Source organism: Vipera ursinii, assembly GCF_947247035.1.
Source record: "Vipera ursinii genome assembly, chromosome: 1".
NCBI lineage: Eukaryota > Metazoa > Chordata > Lepidosauria > Squamata > Viperidae > Vipera > Vipera ursinii.
The window spans coordinates 317619736-317643647 of NC_139512.1; the positions used below are offsets into that span (position 1 = coordinate 317619736).

General features: G+C 39.2%; 1 protein-coding gene across 2 annotated transcripts in view; it reads right to left on the minus strand.

Moving 5' to 3' along the window:
• The window catches only part of SRF (serum response factor), a 63331-nt gene that overhangs the window by 33103 nt on the left and 6316 nt on the right, over nucleotides 1-23912 (minus strand). For both annotated transcript variants that reach the window (XM_083352723.1, XM_083352722.1), the window contains exon 2: nucleotides 4078-4344. In XM_083352723.1, coding sequence (XP_083208849.1) covers nucleotides 4078-4344 — 267 coding nt within the window. The remainder of the gene's footprint in view (nucleotides 1-4077; nucleotides 4345-23912) is intronic.

Below are 23912 nucleotides of genomic sequence, written 5' to 3' on the forward strand. Positions count from 1 at the left end.
TCTCAGAGTAAGTTTATGATCAGTGACGGACCTAAAATTTTAAGTATATCACAAAGGTCATATAATCTAGTCCCTTGCATGGCGACATATCTAGTGTTACAACAGTCCTAATATAGGTATTCAGACTTTGCTTTAAAACTTTTAATGATTATGACAGACTTCCTGACAGTGAGGACAACTAACCAATAGAATAGCTTGCCTCCAGAAATCATGGGCGCTCCATCACTGGAGATTTTTAAGAAGAGGCTGGACAGTCACTTGTCTGAGATGGTATAGATTCTCCTGCTTGAGCAGGGGGCTGGACTAGAAGACCTCCAAGGTCCCTTCCAGTTCTATTCTATTCTATTCTATTCTATTCTATTCTATTCTATTCTATTCTATTCTATTCTATTCTATTCTTATGAATATCTTTTTCTCTCAACAGAAAAGCTAAAGCTGGTAGCATCTTACAAGTGAATTAAGTCTTGGGAAGGAAAACAGTCATCTCAACATTTGCCGATACAGTTAGAAACAGGAGCTGAGGTTTCTAAATGTGGGGGATTTATCTATGTTTTCTATAAGAAATATACCTTGTTAGACTATGAAATGCCCTCCCAACAAATCTAGCAGGAGATAATTCCAGTATTTTTACTTCTGGCACTATTAAGCCTCAGGCAATTCCAACATAAACAGTCCAAGCTGGCTAAGATTATTAGAAATCTAAGGAGTCTCATTTTCCTATGCAATAAACTATATTCTCCTTACTATAAAAATATCAATTCTGTTACACAGGTATATGCAGAACTTACCCTTTATAAAAGTATACTATATTTCTAATTTCTCTTTTTTAAAGAGGGCAATGCTAGCCCTCTTTAAAAGAAATCAAAGAAACCCACCTTCAGAATTTCAATAACCAGTGCATTTTTTTTCTCCCTACGATCAATTGCATCCAAATTCTATTAAGCCGTAACATTCCCCTCTCAGTCCAGTAATATTTACCACTTTTTCCATTCACAGTAATAGTTACCTAAACTTCAAAAACATTCAAATGTAGTTCAACACATCTGAAAAGAGGCACATTTTATATGAATATAAAGAACTAAGTTGGAAGTTTTTAAGAAGACACTGGAAAACCATTTTTCTAAAATGGTATAGGGTTTCCTGCCTGAGCAGGGGGTTGGACTAGAAGACCTCCAAGTTCCCTTCCAACTCTTATTATTATTATTATTATTATTATTATTATTATTATTATTATTATTATTATTATTATTATTATTCCAAGGCAAGTGATACACTCTTGTCCAACTAGCTGATGCCCATAATGACATAAGCCAAGATAAAATCCCATCATCTGTTCTTAGAAGAACATGGATATTCCTCATTCTGGTTTAAGGTGTTACATCTATATTTCTAATAGCCCACTATCTCCAAAGAGAGTTATGCACCATTCAGACATATTGCAAGTAACACACATCATCCTTTTACAAATCTTCTTTGCTAATCCCAGATTGCTCCTTCCTCAGAAGGCATGGCCTGTTTGGTGCTTCTACAAATTGACTCTTTACCCCCACCTTCGTCCCCAAATCATGGCTGATGATGATGATGAAAAGGGATGGAACCTATGAATAATACCTGCAAATTGTTTCTTCCCAGAAGCCTCCCTCAATACTGAGCCTTCCTGTTGGAGTATAAAATCTATAACCATCTTTTAGTAGAACCAAAATTTGACCATAAATCATCTCTCATGTCCATAGTAGAGTATCAATTAAAAAACATATTACATGTAAGTCTAAGGTTATAGGTTCTAACCTATAAGAACCTAAGAACTGTGTTTAAAAAGTGTCATAGACCAGGAGGAAAATAGATTTTCGGACCTATCACATCTGCTCCAAAACTGTGTTGATCTGAAACAGAGGCTGAAAGAGTTCAAGCTGTGGTATTACAATATGGAGATGGGGAAGAAAAAAAATCTTAAATATGCAAATTTGGCAACACATCAAAGTAGGAAGGTAGGCAGGCAGGTAGGTAGGTAGATAGATAGGAAGGTAGGTAGGTATCCATTTTCTAAAATGCTGGTTTGGGCTTTGAACAAACATAGAGAGAATTGGGATATTGGGGAAGGAGACTTTAATGCTGTGCTTCAAGGACAAACAGAAGAATTACGTTGCTGCTAACCCCACTGCAAATAATGCACAAATAGCAAAATCGCCCCTAAAAAATAATTTGCAGTGATTATTCATACCTGTATTGTCCATACTTAAAAAAGTGTGTAGGACATTATATGATGTCCAGTTGGAGAAGCCCCAAAATGAAGTTTATGTTTACTCAACATAGGGGTCTCTCCTGAACAGTCACAAGAGGCAATATAGGGCTGGTTTTTAGAGGAATAATTTGCTTAATACAACTGCTGACTGTCTCAAGCCAAAGACAGCTGTGTGGGATCTGAAAAAGCTATTACAAGAGTTTCATTTCCTATCTCCTGCCTACATGCTTGCCCAGAATAAGAAAAGATTTTCAGGTTTGAAGAGAAGGATGGTGGCTTGAGGCAAAGCATTCTGAAGTTCCTGGGTTCAGCCTCTGCTAACAATCAGGTAGTCGGCCATGAGAGTGACCTGTACATACAGAACTGTACTGGCAACAGCAATAAAGACTGGGAAAGAGGCTCAAATTCTGAAGCAATAGCAAAGAACATAGAATTCATCATGCGGGACCAGGCAAAAGGCTGCCTCTTTAGCCTGCAAAGTGAGATATCATGAATGTTGGCATTAGCAGGCTTGGACTAGATCAGGGGTGTCCAACTGCCGGCCTGTGGGCCAGATGCGTCATGCCGAAACCGCGCCTACCCCATTGCCGGCATTGGGAAAAAAGTTGCGACACGTCGTGACACATCATGTGACGTTGCGAGTTTGACACCCCTGGGGCTAGATCATCTTGGAGTTAGCAAACAACTTTGTGACAAAGATGTACGGAGCTAATTTAACCAGTATGAAGACACCTGATGTTTTAAGGCTGGTATTGAAGAAAAACACTTATAACTTTTGTCCATCTTGGAGATAACAAAACAACTGCTCTCTCCTGCCAAGACAGGCAGGTATTGTCTCCCCCCCCCCACCCAGGCTCACTCTCTCCCTCACACACACTAACACGTACACAATGTCCCCTGGGTCCCCCACTTCTCTAGTAATGCTCCAGCTGCTGTGAAGAAAGTAAAGAGTTAAACTAGCTGAGTATTTGGCTGGATACTCCAAGAGAAAGAAGGAATAGTCTGTTCAGCCAAGTGTTTCTATTCCCTCTGTCCTCCCTGCCCCCTTCCAAAACAGCACCAAGCAAGAGACAGCTGCAGCTTATAAGGAATGTGAGGGGCCCAGCCAGGGACTCCAGGGAAGGAAACCAGGCCTTATATGGCCATGGAGGCAGAATCCAATTTTTATCAATGAGCAGGAGCACAGAGACACCCAGGCAGAGATAACCAAAAAATCAGAGCTGCTCCAGGAGGTCCTAGCAGGCAAGCAAAGAGCACCTGCCACGTTCTGCCCTGCCCAGCCACCCAGCGCTTGCTGCCATTAGAGGAAGAAGGCAAGACACGGGCTGTTCCCATCTCACTTCGGCAGATATCCAGCACATCTACTCCAGTCCCAGGGAAGGTGGTGGGGGAAGGGAGAAGAGCCTCCCAGGAGAAGTAACACTAGATAAGTCTGAGCAATCAAAGCACTCTGTCAGCTTCAGCCTTTCTCCCTGCCAAACTTTACTGAAGCTGGATCACATGTGCACAGAGAGAATTGCTGGGGATCAGGGGGTGCTGCTGCTCCCAAAATCAAAGCCCAACAGCAGAATCCAAGTCCTAATAGCTCCTAATTACTGCATGCCCCAGAGCATCCCATTTTTTTTCCTTCTAAAGTTAAGTTATGGGAATTAACTCTTACACTGCTAGACGTCAGTACTCTTGCTGCAAAATGCAATGAAGGAAACAGTCTGGCCTTTGCAGTTAAGCAGGTAAATACATAGGTCTACTGCATTAAAACACATGCAGATGGCAACAATGCTAGCAGTTCTTTCTCTCTCTAAAGACTGACAAGACAAGGTAGAGATTCAGGATACCTTTGTTTCTCCACTGCTGTCTGACTCAGACACCTGATACGTAAGGTCCGTTTCCTCAAAGCCCGTAGCACTCATGCGCTGATCGCTGGTAGGGTCCGACCGAGGAGGGGAGTCAGGAGAATTCAAGCATGTCTGGATCAGTGCCTTCCCCGTCTCGCTGGTGATCATTGGCTGCAGTTTCCGTGTGGCAAAAGTGTAGACGTGGCCTGTCTCACTGGCCACAAGTAGCAACACTTGAGTACCCGTAAGGGTAGAAAGTTCATAGGCCTGAGGTAACAAAAAAAAAGGAAGATAGTGAAGAAAACCCACAGTCAGGAACAGATTCTGAAAAATGTCACTAGTAAGAAGAAGTACAACTAGATTCATCTCACAACAGGACATGAGATACCCTTTTGAGTTGATTATGGATTACGTAAGCCATAATGCAGTTTGGCATTCAAGAAGCCACAGTTAAAACAAACCATGGCTGAGAATATACATGATTTTAACTAACATGGATATCTCTTAAATTTCATTCCACAATACTTAAAAAAAATAATACTAAATGACTATATGAGGATTTACTGCTAGTGTTTGTGTGATTCTGGATAAATTACAGCTTTCCTACTGTATTGCTATACGAGATGCAGCAGTAGTTGACCTTGGATGGATGTCGGAAACCTAAGCAGAGTCAAACCTAGTTACTAAGTGGATGAAAGACCATATATAAAGAATATGCAGGACTAAAGACTAGACTGGGAAGTTAAACAGTAGCAACAACCTGGAGAATGATGACTACAAACCACTCGTGTTTTACTGCCAGGTGCAATAGACACATGAAAATAAAAAATTGTAGACCTTATGGTTCAGAAGATATTAAAGGTAAAGGTAAAGTTTCCCCCGCACATGCGTGCTAATCGTTTCCAACTCTAGGGGCCGGTGCTCATCTCCATTTCAAAGCCAAAGAGCCAACGCTTGTCCTAGGACGTCTCCATTGTCATGTGGCCGGCATGACTAGACGCCAAAGGTGCACAGAACGCTGTTACCTTCCCACCGGAGTGGTCCCTATTTTTCTACTTGCATTTTTACGTGCTTTCGAACTGCTAGGTTGGCAGAAGCTGGGTTGAGTAACAACTGCTTATATACTACTTCTCACTATTCTACAATTATGAGCAGAAAGTTGCAGTAGTATCATTCACAAGCATAGTTCCTTCCATTTGCAATCGGAAAATGCCATTCCAACAATTCTGGGTTTATATATTGGTAGTCCTTGATTTACAAACACAATTGGGATCAGAATTTCAGCCATAAGTCAGTATAGTTATAAGTTAAATCATCATCTGACGGAACTTGATTTTATAATGATTTTTAGCATAGTCATTAAGCAAATCACAGTCATTTAGCAAATTATGATCAAGTGACCACAAGTTGCTGCAACTAGTCATAAATGCAAGCCAGTTGCCAAGCACTCTAACTGCAGTCACATGACTTCGAAGGTGATGCTACAGTTATAAGTGCAAGTGCAGGTTGTTAAACACTTTGTCCAAGGCAGTCATGCTTTTCAATCATCCTTAAAAAAAACACCTGTAAGTTGGGGACTACCAGTATATAATGGCATAGTTCACATGGTGTGTTAATTTTGCTTGGTTCCTTCTTCGTTCATTACAGATACCATAATGCACAACTGGTATTCTAAGCCTGAAATGTGGCCTTTCTAGCCTGAAGCCTCCAGATCACACAGCCAATGAAGTCAACTACAAGTCTCAAAAGCTTGTGCATTAACAAATGTATTGAGTTAAATAACCACAAGATTTCTTATCAGTAAAAAAGGTAAAATAACGAGAGTTATATTTCAGAAAACTGCCCAATAGAATGCACTACAGATAAAATTTTATGTAAAGTTTAATGTAATCTAAAGTTTATCATTTTGAGTTCTTTTAAAGAATACTGACCCTGAGACTTGAAACCAGATTCGGTGGCTGAGAAGAGAATATTATCTACTAATCGCATATAAATAAAAACAGGTGGCCAGCATACCAAACCACAAATCTACCTCTGAAGTTTGTGTAGACCATAATTTCATTTCCCACCTTGGTTCCTTCCAGTTATTGCTTTTCCCAAAAAAAATCCTTCCCCTGCTTTCTATTAACAAGCTAAGACAATAATACGAATTTAATACAACTGCATAACTTGGGAAAGATATGCTTGATTATAGCAAACTTTGCTCCACTTTTTAATTCCAGGATGAACAGTCAGGATAGAGATGCTTTCTTGGAAATGGGAAAGTAAAAATGAAAATATTAAAAATAAAGTGTATGCCATATTGAAGACAAAAGTAGCAAACAGACAAAAAAGTTACTTGGGGTAGAATGACTGAGGACATAGAATAAAGATGAAAAAGGTTCTAAGCTAAAACATGCAAGTTAAATGGGTTGCCTCCAAGTCCAAAACATTTCATTTTGGTAACGCATGTGTAAATAATTCCATCTTTCCAATCCTTCCACATATTGTGCAATGTATCAGCCACCTGGCAATGTTGTGTTCATTCTTTATCTACCATGTTCGCTATGCCCTCATCCCTCAGGCTCTACTAACCCATTTTGCCAATTTCTTCAAATCTTGTTCTTCTCCAAATAGTTCTTCAAAATACAAAGCTAATTGGTTGCCAGGCCAGTAATCTGTGCACTGGCTTCATATGAGGCAAGAACATATGATGAAGCACCTATTACATCTGATGCTCAAAAACCAAGCTCCAGTGGTGAGAAAAAGCATATTCCACTACTGTTTTCAGAAATACACAAGTTGAAGGAGAGGTCCAACCACTTAGCCGGTCTCTATGTGGAACGCAGTGCTTGGCTGCAACTTGGATGGGATGGTTCATTCAGGGATACCTAGACGGGCCTTTGTAATCAAAACTGAAGAGATTTTGCATGGTCAATTGGAGGCCAAGAGCTCCAGCATTTAAGGCCCGTACCAAGAGAATACAGTTCTAAAATTAATTCCATGACATAAACAACTGTCTTTGCTTTCTGGACAGAAAAAAGCTATTTTTGCTTTACCTTGTGCTTTTACTTCTTTGAATCTCTACTGGGAATATAATTCTGTTTTAGCTTTCAAGGGTAAATGCATCTATAGCTTTATCATCTTGGATAGTTAATGATCTTGCTGTGGCCTTGTGGGCCAAAAAAGGTGGGAAAGTAGGCATCAGACTATTTCCAATGGATGATGACATACAACATAGATGCTATCACATACAGAAGGTCAAATTAGCGGTCCATCCAGGACAGCTTTGCTATTCAAACCAACAACCACAATCTAGAAATTTCAGCACATAGCCTTTTGGAACAGAGGATGGTTCTTCTATATGCAATCTATGTGCTCTGCTACTGAACTGTACTTCTTCTTTTTCCTGGGTAGACAGAAGAGCAGAAGGCAAGCTGAAGAATTATCAACTGTTAACGTTTAATGGACACTTCATTGTCAACTAGCTGGCCTGTATTTCCCAGGAGTCATTAGAGGATTAGGCACATCCTGAGGGAAGCAGAATATTGCCAGGAGGCACTGCTCTTAGGCTAGATGAAGGGATTTGGAATATGAGGTGGGTGGTCATGAATGTTTATTCATCAGGCTATGTTTGCAAAAGTGTCCTGGACATGGCAGCTGATGTAAGACACAAGCACAGAAGGGGGGGGGGGTGAGGTGGGAAGGATCTAGCTTGGCAATAGTACCTGTGAAAAAGATCTGGGTGTCCTTGTCAGCTGAAAAAACATGAACTAGAAATGTAATGTGCCTGCTAAAAAGACAAATGCTGTTTTGGAATCACTTAAGAGAAACATGAAATCCAGATCAAAAGAAATAATTTTGTCTTTTCTAGTTTGTCATCATCAGGCCCTATTTGACTATGACATCTTGAGCTGGGCATCACTGTTCAAAAAGGACCACGACAGATACGAACAAGCTGAAAGAAGGATTACCAAGATGGTGAAATATTTGGAAATCCAACTGTGAAGAACAGCTAATGATAGGAATATGTTTAGCTAATGATAGGAATATGTTTAGCCTACAGAAAATTAAGGGGAGATATGACCACTTCAAATATATGAAAGGCTGAAAAGTGAGGGGATTTACATCTATTGCTCCAGAGGGCAGGACCAAAACCAAAGGATTAAAACTACAAGAAAGTTCAAGCTAGACATCAGAAAAACATTCGGACTTTACAAGTCACCAGCCGTGGAACTAGCTGCCACATGATATGGAGAGTTCACTGTACTTCATAGACTGTTATGTCCATCTTTTAAATATGCTATAGCACAATGTTTCTTAAAGTGTGCTCTGAGGAACCTTGGAGGTTCTTCAAGACCCTCACAGGGCTCTGCGAAATCAAAATTATTTGCCAGATATTGAAGATATTAGCATAAATTTAAAACAAGATCACTCTTGTTTAAAACAAGATCACTTTTGTTAAAAATATAACATATGGAATACTTCTCATAAAGATTCAATAAATATTCTACATATGTTCTGTTTTAATTTTTAATGTGGAAAATATTGATAAATATAACTCAAACAAAAACTCTTTTGGGGTTCTCCATAATTTTTAAAAGTGGGAAGGGGTTCTGAGAGCAAAAAATTTAAGAAACACGGCTATATTGAATCCCATAGTGAACATGGGTTGGACTAGATCAGGGTTCCCCAACCCCAGGGCCGTGGCTCACTACCAGGCTGTGGCCCATTTAAAATCAGGCCGCCAAAGCAGCAGGCGAGCATGCGCATGTAGCTTCACTTCATCAAGATCATGCAAAGTACAATATTATTACCGGTTTATAAAACCCTAGTAAGACCACACCTGGAACACTGCAACCAATTTTGGTCACCGTGTCACAAAAAAGATGTTGAGAGTTTGGGAAAAAATCAGAGAAAAGCAACTGAGATGATTCAAAGGCCTGGAGACTAAAACATACAAAGAACGGCTGCGGGACTTGGGTTTGGCTAGTCTAAAGAAAAGAAGAAATAGGGGAGACATGATAGCAGTATTCCAGTATTTGAGGGGTTGCCACAAGGAAGAGGGGGTCACGTTCACCAGAGCACCAGAGGGAAAGATGAGAAACAATGGTTGGAAACTGATCAAAGAGAGAAGCAACCTGGAATTAAGGAGAAACTTCCTGACAGTGAGGAAAATCAACCAGTGGAACAGCTTGCCTCCAGAAATCATGGGCGCTCCATCACTGGAGACTTTTAAGAAGAGACTAGACAATCACCTGAGATGGTATAGGTTCTCCTGCTTGAGCAGGGGGCTGGACTAAAAGACCTCCAACATCTCTTTCAGCTCTATTCTATTCTAATTACTTGCATGTGCAGCGGGTCAACCCCCACTTGCCCAAATAGCATTGCTCCTCATGCTCACCCACTGCTCACTTGTGCAGAACCATCCCCTCTCCCTCCCCCTGCTTGTCCGCAATGCTGGCAAGGCTGGAGACTGCTAGATTAGATTAACAGGTACAGTAAGTTTCAATTTGGGATTTTATCCTTTGCTACTGATGGAGATTTATTGTTATGTCCTTTTTCCTTTCTTTTTTTTGTCTAGTTGATATTTGTTGTTGTATGCTATCTATAGTCCTTCAGAACTGCAATGGATTTTAACTATCATCAGATAAATCAAATTACTGTTAAGAAAATAAATAAAATAATGCAATTACAAACAAAACCATAACATTTTAAATAGCACATGACTATTTACTAACGTAAAACACAGAAACTTCAAGAAACAAAGAGATCGCTATAAGTTTTTCATAACATAAAATTGCAAAGCTAAACTCTTATTTGGATTAGTAGTTATGATAGACGATTCCCATCCTGGGAGCACTGAGCTAACTCACATTGAACAAACCCTGGCATAGCTCCTTTCCAATCTGGACAAAATATGCAGTTTGTTGGATTTAGTACATATTAGTAAATGTCTGAGCAGTTAGAAACCTTGGGACATACTGGATTTTAATTATAAAGAGCTGCCCCTGCAGAATTGCCTAAAAGGCCATAAAGAACAGTACCTTATTTCCAGAATAATGGCAAATCTATAAAGGAAGATATAAAGGTAACAGACCATTGGAAAGACTTTCAAAAGCTATATAAACCAATTCCTCCCTACATGCTGAAAATCTTCTGGTTAAGATCAGCTATAGGCAGCCATCAAGACCATCTAAAATTCTGTAAGAAAAAAGAACTTGTCACCTTTTGGGATAGTTTATTCCAATCTCAAACTACTCCATTTGAGAAGAATCAAGAAATTCTTCCTAAAGTCTAGTGGAAAACTTTTTTAGTTATTTTAATCATCCCACCATTCCTTTAGCCAAACAAAATAGATTTCCTTCATCATCTATTTGATAATCCTTCCAATATTTGAAGTCAGCAACCCTTCCATACCTTCCTTGCATCTTTCTCCAAGCTAAACATACTCCAACTTGTCAATTCTAATGACAAATGTCAGAAGGACAAAGAGACCACAATGCATGGCTAATGTTAAACCAATGACTGATATTATCAACACTGATGGCAGCAGCAGTTGGGGCTTTCCCTAATGGATCTAGTGATGCAGAGATTGCAAAGAAGGATCTTCCTTATGATAACCATGGATTCTTCCACTTAGCCACAATGCCTCTCCTATTTTCTTGAAATGCACCAGATGCAACAAACAAGATATACTTTGTATAGTAGAGATAAATAAATATAAGCTGTTGCACAATGCTCTTATCTCATAAGCCTCAGGAGGTTTCTTGACCCATTCACTTCCAAAGCATTATGGAGTTTTTCCAAACTGTACATGGTCTCCTATCAGGCTCACCTAAGCATGTGCTCCAAGAAACAGGATATAACAAAGCATGAACACTAGTAATTCAGATCCCTCTTTCAAACTCCAGATTTGTACTCCAAAACATGAGATTGTGCTAAGATAACATACTCAGATGCTTTTCAAACTATCAATGTACCTATTTCCTTTAAATCAGGGGTGTCAAACTCAATTTCATTGAGGGCCGCATCAGTATTGCGGTTGCCCTCAAGGGGCCGGGTGGGTGTGGCCTGGGTGGGCATGGCCTACCGGGTGAGCGTGGCTAAAGTGTGTATGGCCTACTGGGTGGGCATGGCCAGCTCTACATCGTTCGCATCAAGGGTGCCTATGGGGGCCTGGACAGGAGTGGGACAGATCTGAGGGTCTCTGGCAGGAGGAGGGTCTCTGGGCCAGGGCCAAGGAAGTGGGGGCCGTTCCCTCACTGTTTCCAGGATGGCTTCGCGGGCCGCATGAAACCACTTCGCGGGCCTTGTGTTTGACATGTCTGCTTTAAATATTTAAAGGACAGTACACCAAATATGGATGTGATTCAGAAGTACAATGTTTGAAACTTAGGTTAAAATCTACAGAACTTAAAATGAGGGGGGGAAACATACAAATTTCACTTAAAGAAGGATGAGAAGGCAGGAAATGATTCTTCAGTTCCCAGTCTTCAGTAAGATATGCCTTATCTTTGCTCCTTCTATCTAGCTGATTCCCTTTAAATAAAAAAAACAAACTTGCTGATTCAAGTTGCCTGACATAAAAGGATGCAAATACACAGACATAAATACAGTGTTAACATAAGATAGCAGCTGCGATCCAAAAGTAACATAACTGGAATTACATCCTCTTACTCTAAAAATCCATAATAGTATATTGAAGAATTGCTCAGAAGCACCAGAATGGGGACCTGGAGTCCAAACTAGAAGGGAAAAATTGGCAGAATTTAGAGAAAGGTGTATCTTGCTCAAGCAGCAAGCATTACTCTACCCAGAGTCAGCCAGTTTCGGAGGATGCCAAAACGTCGATGCCATTATCAACATTGAGGAAGCTACTATTATTCACTATACATATGTGTCTATGTTAAATGAGTTTGAGCAAGAATATAATTGCATGTGCACACAAAAGCACTAATCTCACTGGCTTTTTGCTTATACAACTACTTTGAAATATAAACAGTGGTTTTGACGCATCTATGAAGATAACTTGTGAATGTCCCATCAGAAAGATCCCAAAATGTGCCATTCTATCCTCAGAACAGTTGTTCTGAATGCTTCTAAAGTGGTTTTACCCTAGAAGAAGTTATGCCAAATATTCAAGAAGTGATCCAAAATAATCCAACTATTTCTAGAATATTTACAATGGGCATTTGGGGCTTAGACCATTTTCCTAACACTTGATAGAATCTTTTGAACACTCATAGCTTTAGAATAATTTCTAAAGTTCTGAAGAATAGATGCACAACAACAAATTTATCTCTTTTGGAAAGGGAAGAGAGAGAAAGAGATGTGACTTCCAGCACTGCTTTGCTATGCAAAAATGCAATCATTCTTTTGCTGCATTGCCATTCTATCAGTGCTTTTATATAACTCATACTAATGTCCCAGCAGTTTTAAAAAATTATATGCCATGGTTAAATTTCAGATTGCTATTTTCAATCCACTTCCCAAATAATTTTGAATATTGTTTCCTCTGCAACCATATTAATATCCCACCCATTTAAGTGCCATCTGCAGGTTTGATAAGCAAAACATTAATGACCATGTGAGTTACAGTTTTTAAATTAACTTTGGATATACAAACTAGATATGCCAGTCAGCCTATTCAACAAGAGTCAGTTTGGTCTAATGGTTAAGACACCAGGATAGAAAACAGAACTGAAGAGTTTTAGTTCTGCTTTAGCCATTCAAGTCAGTTGGATGACATTGAGCCAGTTATCCTCTCTCAGCCCCAATTCACATCATATGGCTGTTGTAGTAGGGACAATAGGAGGAGGAAGGTGGGCTGGATATGTTCACCACCTTAAGTTATTTGAAAAAATAATGACAGGAAATAAATAAGTAAAATAAAACAAAACATAACTTGCTGATCAGAATGTGACAGGCTACTTTTTGTCAAATGCTTTGCTAAAACCATAGTAGGCCCAGAATCTAAGGCAGTTGCCGAATAGAAAGATAAAGTAATAACTATTCTAGCAACACTTGTTCTTTGTATATTTTCATGCTAAATTTTGCCATTTGTGACCATGCCTTCACACATTAGTAAAGGTGGTTCAGACTTATTATGTATACACGTGTTCAGCTACAATCTCTTTCAATAAATATATTTATTTTAAGAGAGAAGGGGAGAAAGTACTAGCTCTTTCAGATTATCTACCAGATTGTATTCAGATTTTGTCAGGCCCCAAACCAAGAATAATATGTAGACATTTTTCCAAATAGAGTTCCTTATTGTTTCACATCTATAGACAAAACCTTGCCAGACTAAAGCCTCTTCTATCTGCATCTACAATATACTCTGTGAACTGTTAGGGAGAGGCTGTTCTCACTCTCTTTCTCTCACACATATTACCGGTATATGGACTGAGTTGCCTGTTATTCCTTTGTAATGCTCCCCCTCCATCCTTCCTTACTATATTCCACCACAGATTTTCACCAAATTTTTGCATCAAAATAAATTCTGGGGTGGTAAACTGTGACAGTTCTTTCTTCTCCAAACTGGAGTCCTCCAAATGCATTGCAACTGTACAAAGTGAGCAGGGAATTCTGGGAACTGTAATTCAAACAAATTTCAAGCTTATCACTGCTTCTAATCTTGCATACAATTCTTCTGCTTAAAACTGTGCAAGGCTGGTTCTAACTACACAAAAGTGTGACATGTTATTTTGTACTCAGAAAGACTGTTATTATTCCAGTTAGCCCAACTTCCCAATACCAAACTAAATTTTAAGTTTAAACTTTTTCCCCAGCCATTTGGTTCTCTCTATCTACTTTGTCTTGATTATCTTGCAGCTAGCAGCAATCTTTTAAACTTCATTACTTTCCAAGTCAATTAATCAAATAAAACAACAACCAACGATTAATAGCATAATATACCACCTATGATCATTCTAATGTCCTGATACTTCCTTATATCAACTATTGTAAGAATAACAGCAATTTTAGGTTCACACCGAAGCCTGGAAAAGTGTCTTTAATAAATACCAGACAATAACATTTTTTCCAAAGACTGGACAACCATTTGTAATGGATAGAATAAGACTCCTGTCTTAGGCAGGGGAGATCCCTTCCAGTCCTATGATTCTATGATTTGCAAAGTATGAACACTTTTAATATATATGATAAAATCTCACAGGATTGCCAATTATTGCAAAGTCTTAGTGTTTTTATGTAAGATTTCACAAGGTTTTGATATTCTTAAATGGCATATCAAGAGTGTGACTGCCAAAGTTTCATGAAATTGACAAGATTCTGATTTTTATAAATAATTGGCTGGAAAAGTTGACAAACCCTGTTCTGATCTCTAAACCTAAGTTTAAACCTACAATATCTGGATTCACAAACCATGTTATGCCAAAATTACTACAGGTAGACCTCGATTTGCAACCAGTCATAAGTCAGGGACTGTTCCAAGTTACAACTACCTGAAAAAGGGTGTTTATGACCAGAACCTACGTTCCAATGGCCACTCCCCCCAAAATCACATGATCTCTTTTAGGTACTCAGCAACAGAGACACCTATATGGCCATGTGCAGCATTCCATGGTCACATGACAGCATTTCATGATAGTTTTGCCAAAAGCCTGCACTTCTGATTCTCGGTAAAACAATAAGTTCGCTTAATGACCATGTCATTCACACTTAAAACTGACATGCTTACTTAATGACCATGACAAAAAAGTTGTAAAACTGGGCCGATCACATGACTGTTTTATGACTATTATGACATAGAAACATAATGGGCAGGCTCCATTATGGCTTTATGTCAAGGACCATCTGTAGTAAAACTTTCATCGTGACCGCTCAATAGACAAAATGGTACATCACAGAGCAACCATTTTTGAACCAGGGTACCTCAAATGGGCTAACTTACAGACACGTGTCCAAAATCCGACATCCATGACTCCCAAGGGAATGAAATATGGGAAAACTGTGGTTGCTTCAGTGCTACTGGTGGCTGCTGCAGTCACATGATCTCCATTTTCAATTTTCTGTGACAATTTCCCAGTCTCGTAATCCCTTCCTAACCCAGCAGCAACCACTCACCTGACTGATGGGAAAGAAAAGGAAAAGGGAGGGAGGGAGGGAGGAATTTCCAATGCTCCTTGCAGATTCCAACAAGGAAACTCAATGGGGAAGTCAGCAGGAAGTTGGGAATTCCTCCTACTCCTATTACTTTTTTGCCTGCCCTTGATCACTCTTTTTCTCTATTTAGGTAAGGAAATATCTCTGAAACAAGGACCCAAAGAGGCACAGGTTATCTAGTATTGTGCCAAAAAACAAATGAACTGCAGTATCTTTTAGGGCTGTATGTGAATCCAAGCACTCCTCCTGTTCTTCTACTTAGGTCGTGCACATTCAATACAAAGAGTTACACTCTTTAGCACCACCATCAACAAAGATAATAAGCATCAAGTCTCATCCAACATTGACCTTCTCTGAATTGCTTAAGAGCTCTACTCTCATCCAAATCATTTACTGTAGATCTTTTGTCCTAAGGCCAAAGCAACTGACAGGAGGAGCACAGAAACAGACCACAACTGACAGCTCATACAGACCATCATTCAACAAAAGGAAGCAGACAAGGTCAGAGAGGAGGAAAGCAATACATCTAGTACAGGGATCCCCAACCTGTGGACCATGGCCCACTACAGGGCCGTGGCCTATTTGCAACCGGGCCATGTAAGTGGCGGGCTGATGCACATGCGCGCAGCCCCACTCACGTGAGCCACAGGAGAGTCCTGGAGCTTGCAGCCCCACTTGCATGAACCACCAGCAGGCACTGGCCCCCGCAGCTCCACCTGCATGAGCCACGGGCATATGAGCTTGCTGCCCCATAAATGAAGCTGCGGGTGCGTGCACCCGTCCCTCACACCAAACCAACCCATTATTCCCCTGTGCTGGGCCCCCAAACTGGAAAAGTTGGGGAACACTTATCTAGAGGTTAATTGGTATATTTTTCCTGTTCAGAAAAACTCACCCGTCACTGCACAGCCTGTATTGAAAGACTTACATGCAGCCTTGCTGGGAAAACACCAAAGAACCGCCAACCAGGTGCTGCTGATAAAACTTCTAAGCACCATCCCGTCCCTAAAACTAAGCAAATTTGATTTAACTCTCATGACTACAAACAGCATTATCCCAAGAAATATAAAAAGTATGCAAGAAGTTAACAACTTCCGATGATTTAAGAACCACAGGGAAAGTCCACAGTTATGCTCCCAAAATGTATGGGGTAGGATTTCGGTGTATGTAAGGGAAGGGGACTTAAGGGGAAAACAAGTCTTTAAGCCTTGCAAAGGCTTAAGGCATCCATTTCATTCCACACCCCTGAAAAAGACACCACAAGAGAACAGATTTGTCCTACTTCTATTTTAAACTCTCACAAGGAGCCATAAGCAACATGCAGGTGAGCAGAAGACATCACAAGCACAGATGAGTGACTGGGTTGTCAGAATCATGATGGGGCATTTCTGTAACCAACACAGAAAGAAAGTGGAATGACAGACAAAGGAAATCCCATCCTCCAAGCTGATCAGAAAAAGGCAGCCAACTGGAGGAACAGAAATGGGATTGTCCACTCTTCCTTTGCTGGTTTCCAACGAACTAGTAAAAAATAATAATTTTGGTACAGTTATCAAACGAAGTTGATTATCAAAGGTTCACTTAGTCTTCAAAGTTTTCTCTGCCCACATTTCTCATCAAACCACTTAAGACTGAATGAAATGCAGCTTCCCCTTGAGCTTCGGATGGCCCCGGACCTCCGGTCCTTTCGCCGCGACCTCAAAACTTTTCTCTTCCATCAGGCTGACCTGGATTGATGATGGGTTTTTAAATATGTTTTAATTTTTAATTGTAGTTAATTTATTTTGGGGCTATTTAATTCGTTTTTTAATTTTTGTATTGTTGTTTTTATTGTTGTAAGCCGCCCTGAGTCCCTCAGGAGATAGGGCGGCATATAAGTCCCAAAAATAAATAAATAAATAAATAAATAAATAAATAAATAAATAAATAAATAAATAAAACAGTCTGCCATAGCCAGACCAAAATAAACTGGGTGATAATGTCAGTGCAAAAGCAAGTGTTATGTTTTTACATAAAGAATGAGACAAATGCAACTGACCATTGTTATATTATAATTTATCCCTGCATAGGCAGAACATTTTATCTCTAGCCAAAGCATTCAGATCAAGAACGTAAAGCAGGCAGCTTCTACTGTCAATGAATAAAATGGAAAAAGGAAAGCAAAACAGCAGTCAGAAGTTCAGCTTTTAGGCATGCGCCCTGGCTTAAGTTCATGAAAAAGTATCTAGCCATAATTTTTGCAAAACTTTATTCAACCCACAACAAAGATGAAAAGTACTCAGAACTAAGCAAGAGATGCTCAACTACGCAAATCACCAAAAGTCAATACTTATTGCCAATGCTTTTGTAAACACTTTAGTAGCCAAGGCATCAGATTGGATACATTAAGGACCCTGAGCTACAGAAAATCAATCATTAGTTCAAGATACTTTGAGAACTTGCCAGCATTATTTCATGAGGGCGAGTTCTTAAAAATACACATCTGCTATCCACCTGAAGGATGCTAAAGCCTAGCTTTCAAGCATTGCTGCAGACTCTTCCAGCTCAGGGTAACTCACAACAAGTCACAAAGGAAAAAGAAGCAAAGTGAGCTAAGTCCAGAAGGGAATGCCTGAAGTAGAAGGAACTGGTAAAACTAAATCCACATGAAATATTTAAATATTTAATTATAGCTATATTTGAAAGAGCAAAGGGCATGTGTGCACACTCACACATTCAAATCAATGCAACAGCATGCATACTCAGGGAATTCCTCACCACGTTTTGTTGTGCAATGAACCTAACAATCCTGGACACCATGGCCTTTGCAGTTATGTCTGGTTCTATCCATTTCAAGGAACTCTTAACATGTCATTTCTAGAGATATAGCAACAATGGATTCTGGTATATGCAAGTAGATGACAAGGACAATCCAATCAATGTGTAATGCAGTTTGCCAGGCGCTCAAGAACTTCCCACTTCTGCCAATACTGGCATTCTATACTTAAAGAATTTTAATCAGGCTCATTATTGCGTCTAAACTGGGTTTGAGTTGATATATAGCAAGCTGAGCAAATTCAATCTTCATTGACACAGGAAGCCAATTGTAGTTTCTAAGCAACCTATATCTATCTATCTATCTTTTTAGTTATCTTTCTACCCTAGGTGTTAAAAAGCAAAACGAAGTAAAATACAGACAAAACAAGAAGCAACAAAAAAAATAATTACATTTTAAAGGCTTGAATAAACATGGCAATCGTGCCCCCCCATAGGTAGTCCTCAACTTATGGTCATTCATTCAAAGTTACACTGGCACTGAAAATTTATTTCTGACCTGTCCTCACACTTACGACTATCGGATCCCTAGTCAGATAAAAGTCTCACACATTTACGATGGTTGCAACCTCCTATGGTCATGCAATCTCTTTTTCTGATCTTCTTAGCCAGCTTCCGACAAGTAAAGTTGATGGGGAAGCCAGCAGGAGGTCACAAGTCAGAGCCATGTGATGTCTCACTTAACAACCATGAGCAATTTGTTTAGCAGCAGCAAAAAAGACGGTAAAAATCAGGGGTGCTCACATGATGCCTCAGTAACAACAGTACACTTAACAAAATTTCCAGTCCCTATTGTGCTCATTGAGGATTATCTGTATAGGACTGCAAGTACAGGTAGTCCTTGACGTATGACCATAATTGAGTTCAAAATGTCTGTTGCCAAGCAAGAGAGCTGTTAAGTGATTGTACCCCTTTTACAACCTTTCTCACCACACTTGTTAAGTGCATCACTGCAGTTAAGTTAGTACCAGGATGGTTAAGTGAATCTGGCTTCCCCATTGACTTTGCTTTGCTTTTCTGAAGGTCACAAAAGGTGATCACATGATCCTGGCAAACTCCAGTCTTCATAAATACATGCCAGTTGCCAAGCATCCAAATTTTGATCACATAACCACTGGTTGCTGCAATGGGTGTGTGAAAACAGCCATAAGTCACTTTTTAAATTGTTTGTTTTGTAACTTCAAAACAAACAGTTGTTTAAGCTGAGCACTAGCTGCACTAGGAAAGCACCTTCAATAGATTAGAAGCAGCCCAGAAGGCACTAAAGCAAGCACTGCAATTAATAACTAATAAAACAGAAATTAATAAAGATTATAAAGACCCTTTTTACAGATTTTAGCATCCTGACAGATTTATCTGAAAGTGGTCCTTTAAAATACTCAAGCCTTCAGTTCATTATAGCTTTAAAGATGAAAACCCATAGTTTGAATTGCTCTGGAAAGCAAGTGGCATCTAGTGGAAAACATTCAATACAACCTTGTAATCCCAGTATTCTGTATTGATTAGAAACCAAGATGCTGCATTCTGGGTCCTCTTCAGGGACAGCTCCACCTGGAGCACACTGCAGTAACTGAACTATGACATAACCAGTGCCTTTGAGTAAGGCATGCAAGATACAAATGGCTCAAAAATGATCACCACTGCTATTCTAGATGCTTTATTGTTGTTGTTAGCTGTGAAGTCGTGTCCGACCCATCGCAACCCTATGGACAATGTTCCTCCAGGCCTTCCTGTCCTCTACCATCTTCTGGAGTCCATTTAAGCTCATGCCTACTGCTTCAGTGACTCCATCCAGCCACCTCATTCTTTATACACTTCATCCTTTTCATAGCTGCTGCCACCTGGAGAGCTAGAGAAAGGTGAGATCAAAAAGCATCCCATAAATTTGCTCTTTCAGGTCAAATGAGTCCCCATCTTAAATACACTGAGCCCCTAAAGCTGGGCAACCCCCTTTCCCTGGATTTAACTGCAACCTCTTAGCACTCATTGATCCCGTTATTGGATAGTGGTCAGTAACATCTAGAAAGCCAACTCCACTAACGGCAAGAAGCTGCTACCTCCCTACAGCTGCTTGATAGCATCTTACACTACTCCCCAGACACTCAACAGAGTTTTGTACAGAGAGCTTCCCATCTAAAAACTTCACTTTTCTTCATTGTTATTTAGCTAAACCAGGGGTCTTCAAACTCGGTCCTTTTCTGACTTGTAGACTTCGACTCCCAGAATTCCTCAGCCAGTGTGCCTGGCTAAGGAATTCTGGGAGTTGAAGTCCACAAGTCATAAAAGGGCCAGGTTTGAAGACCCCTGAGGTAAACTGTCTGTAACACACTATAAGAACTTGGAGCTCTAGCAATATACCCAGAAAGCAGGACAGCTGAAGGGGGGGAAAAAGAAGCTATTCAATTCTGTCCCAAAGAGAAACAGCTGCCATGATCTTCATTTCATACCATCAGCAATGGGAAAGCAAGACCGACTGTTAAGCCGTTTCTCAAATGGAGACAATATATGGAGGTCTGCAATCACAGAATGCATTTTCCCAACAGCACCAGTCTAAATCTTGCAATTTAATTGGGTTTTTTTTTCAAAAAAAGCAAAGGGTGAATGACAAATACTAGATGGAAACAATAGTCCAGCTCCCATTTTGCAATGCTTCCTAGAATATACTAACCATCCTGAGAATTTCATGTGAATGGCCTGGAGTCTGCAATGTACTACATCAGAATGAATTACCTGAAGTTCTCTACAAATGCATCCTTGTGTGTTAGATGGACAAGAAATGCAGTAATTGGTCTGGACTAAAATTCCCTCCATATCTGTAGCCCAAGAAACTGTGGCCAACTAACACCCGAGATAAGTCTTACATCCACAGATCTGTGCACTCTTAGGTTGAATAAATACTAAATTGTTTATTTTAAAATATCAAAGTGTAATCAAAATCAAAGGCATATCCTTTTAGCAAACTTAAAATACCTTTTGGAAACAATCAAGAATAATTGATATGCAATAAAGTAGTCAATCTGTAAAACAGGATTCACTGGCCCAATTTAGATATAACAAAATTAATAAACAAGACAAGCTTCAAATTCATTCCTCATTGATATACCTTCGTTCAAGGAGTTCCTAATGTGGGGGCCAACAATATATCCAGGGGGACAAACGACAACATGCATTGCCCACATCACTAGCAAATGCTGCAGTGGTTGTTAAGATATAAATACAGATACCCAGTGGTGGGTTTCAAATATGTGAACAACCGGTTCTCTGTGGGAATGCCGCTTCCGGAAGTCCATTCTGGGCAACAAAAAATTAGCTACCGGTTCTGCTGAAGTGGTGCGAACTGGCTGAATCCCACCACTGCAGGTAGCCCTCATTTACTGACCATAATTAGGACTTGCAATTTGGCTGATATACAGTTGCTAAATGAAACTGCCACAATGCTTATATCTTCAGCTTTCCTTTGCTTTATAAACCTGCAAAGGTTGTAAATGCAAGGATTAATTGTCTACAAAAGAAGTTATTTTTAATCACTGTTGTAACTACATGTTACTAAACAAGGCAGTTGCTAAATGAGGACTATCTGTAAGTAAAGGCAGTATTTTAGGGGGCTCACAAAGTCAAATAAATTGTTTAAAAATTGTTTTATTTTCTAATACAATAAGTATCAATCAACATAACCCACATAAACCAAAGTTCTTTGAGGTCCTCAATAATTTTTAAGAAGGGGTCTTGAAACCAAAATGTTTGAGAATTGCTACCTGATACCCATAAGAAACTTTGATTATCAGCAATTACTTGAATATGGAACAGCTTTTAATATATCTGCTCATACCTATTCACTTAGATCACCCATCTTCAATGTCCTGTTCTCCCACTGAGTTCAGCTACTATTACCATTACTGTGATCCAGTCACAGCCAATGTTCATTGGTAGCTCCTCTCATTTCCAGCCAATCATGACTGGCTGTGAATGGTGGGAAATGGATTCCAGCACATTAGAATGACACCAGGCAGAAGGCTGGTTTAGGTTTTCAATCTGGATCTTCCTCTGGTTGAAGTAGTTCATATGTGATGATGATACATCATTTACAGCATTAAACATCCTTACCTAGAGGTCATATTACAATCCAACCTTATATTTCATGTATGACTGCTTTATACTTCATGTTTACCATGTTTTTTTTTATAAAAAATCTGTCACCTGTATTATGGTACCTGTTTGTGATCATCCTTTTCAATTGTTTTATTATTTTTTAAAATTAGGTTAACATTAAGATGATCTAAATATTAAAAAGCATTAGAATAAAAATAATATCCACTGATTTTTAGGTTCTTTCGGAAAACAGAACATTTGGACCCAATCCATGATTTTAGTACTACATAGTTTTGTGAACATAATTTGCAGAGGGGAATACCCTAAATAAAAGCAGCACCCTAACACAGCAGTTGACCTTGTGTTCTTCTTACAAGAATTTTTCCCTAATAAATCTATTAATCAGAGAAATCTGACAAAGGAGCATCTAGGTAAATTAATATTTTGTAATTAACAACGTCAGTTCTAAGAGTCATTTTGTGAATGGGAAGCTTCCCCAACAATTTTGAGGGAATACCCATAAAATATTACCAAATTTATAATTCACTGAAACTCAGTGACAACAGAAATTGTCTCAGAGCAGTCAAAAATAAACAAGATGAATTTCAAACAAAATTTTGGAACTGTTTGTGGTTTAAGTGCCACTTAGACAGGTGTATATATATATCAATTACATAAAATTTGTACTCTCTATGTGTTTACCTAGTAACAGTTTTTTTCCCTTTCCTTTCTTTATACAGGAAGTAAAGGACAAACAATGAGATTCTGTATAAGTTCACATTTTTTCATTAAAACAAAACTCCCATATCTACTAGAAGGGGAATGATAAGTTTCTGAAATGCAACTATTTGAGCACTTTTAGAAACGTGACATTGAAATACTGGCTTGACCTTATTCTTCAACTATATTTATTTGAAAGAAACATACACGCTGCATTTAAGAAAGAAAAAGAGCATGCTAGGTTATCAGCTGTGGCTTTATTTGTGCCAGGTGCCACAGTCTGTACTAGCTTTAAGGAAGTATTGGTAATTTGGGACCTATTTTGGTCAGTATGTCACAAGTGAAGCCAAAGCTCAGTTTGATCCCAAACACGTCAGCTAAGACTTCTTATCTGCAGGCTAGCAAGTTGTTGCTTATATTCCAACAACCAGGTCATATAAATGTAAGACAAAATCTAAGACATGCAAATGATTGTAGAAAGATAATATTATGTGGTCTGTTATAGGCCAAAGAACGTATCTGTCAAAGGAAGTAAAAATGCTAAGTATAAGAGATGCTTCTACCTACTTTGGGGGGGGGGGGGCAATGAACCAGGCAATGAATATAAAAGAAATATAAAGTTGAGAGCAATAGGAATGGGTTACTTAAAGATTGTGTATTATAAAATAAGACTGTTTCAAGAATGGATGGGTGCTGAGTTAGTATGGACTAAATACAAAAAATACCAAGCACATAAGAGATGTTGAGGTGGTTTGATCATATAGAAAGAGAGAAAGGGAAGAGTGAATGGGGTCAGAAGAAAAAGGGAAATGCAAAAAATCACGGCTCGACTGGGTTGATGACATCTTTTTAAAAAAGAGAGATGTTTAAAGAACAAAAGGCAATGTACAAGTAATACATGGTGATAGTGTAGTAGAAGCAGGTATGGTTTGCAAAGGCAAAAAGATATAACAAATGGCATAAATAAAAAATATAGATTCCCTTTTTTAAAAAAATGTTTTGCTTTGTTCACTATTTCTGATTTTGTTCTCTGCCTTGCATGTTTTGTAACCTGAAAAGGAATAGTGACTATGTCATTGTATATTTGTGACGGGGGAAATATA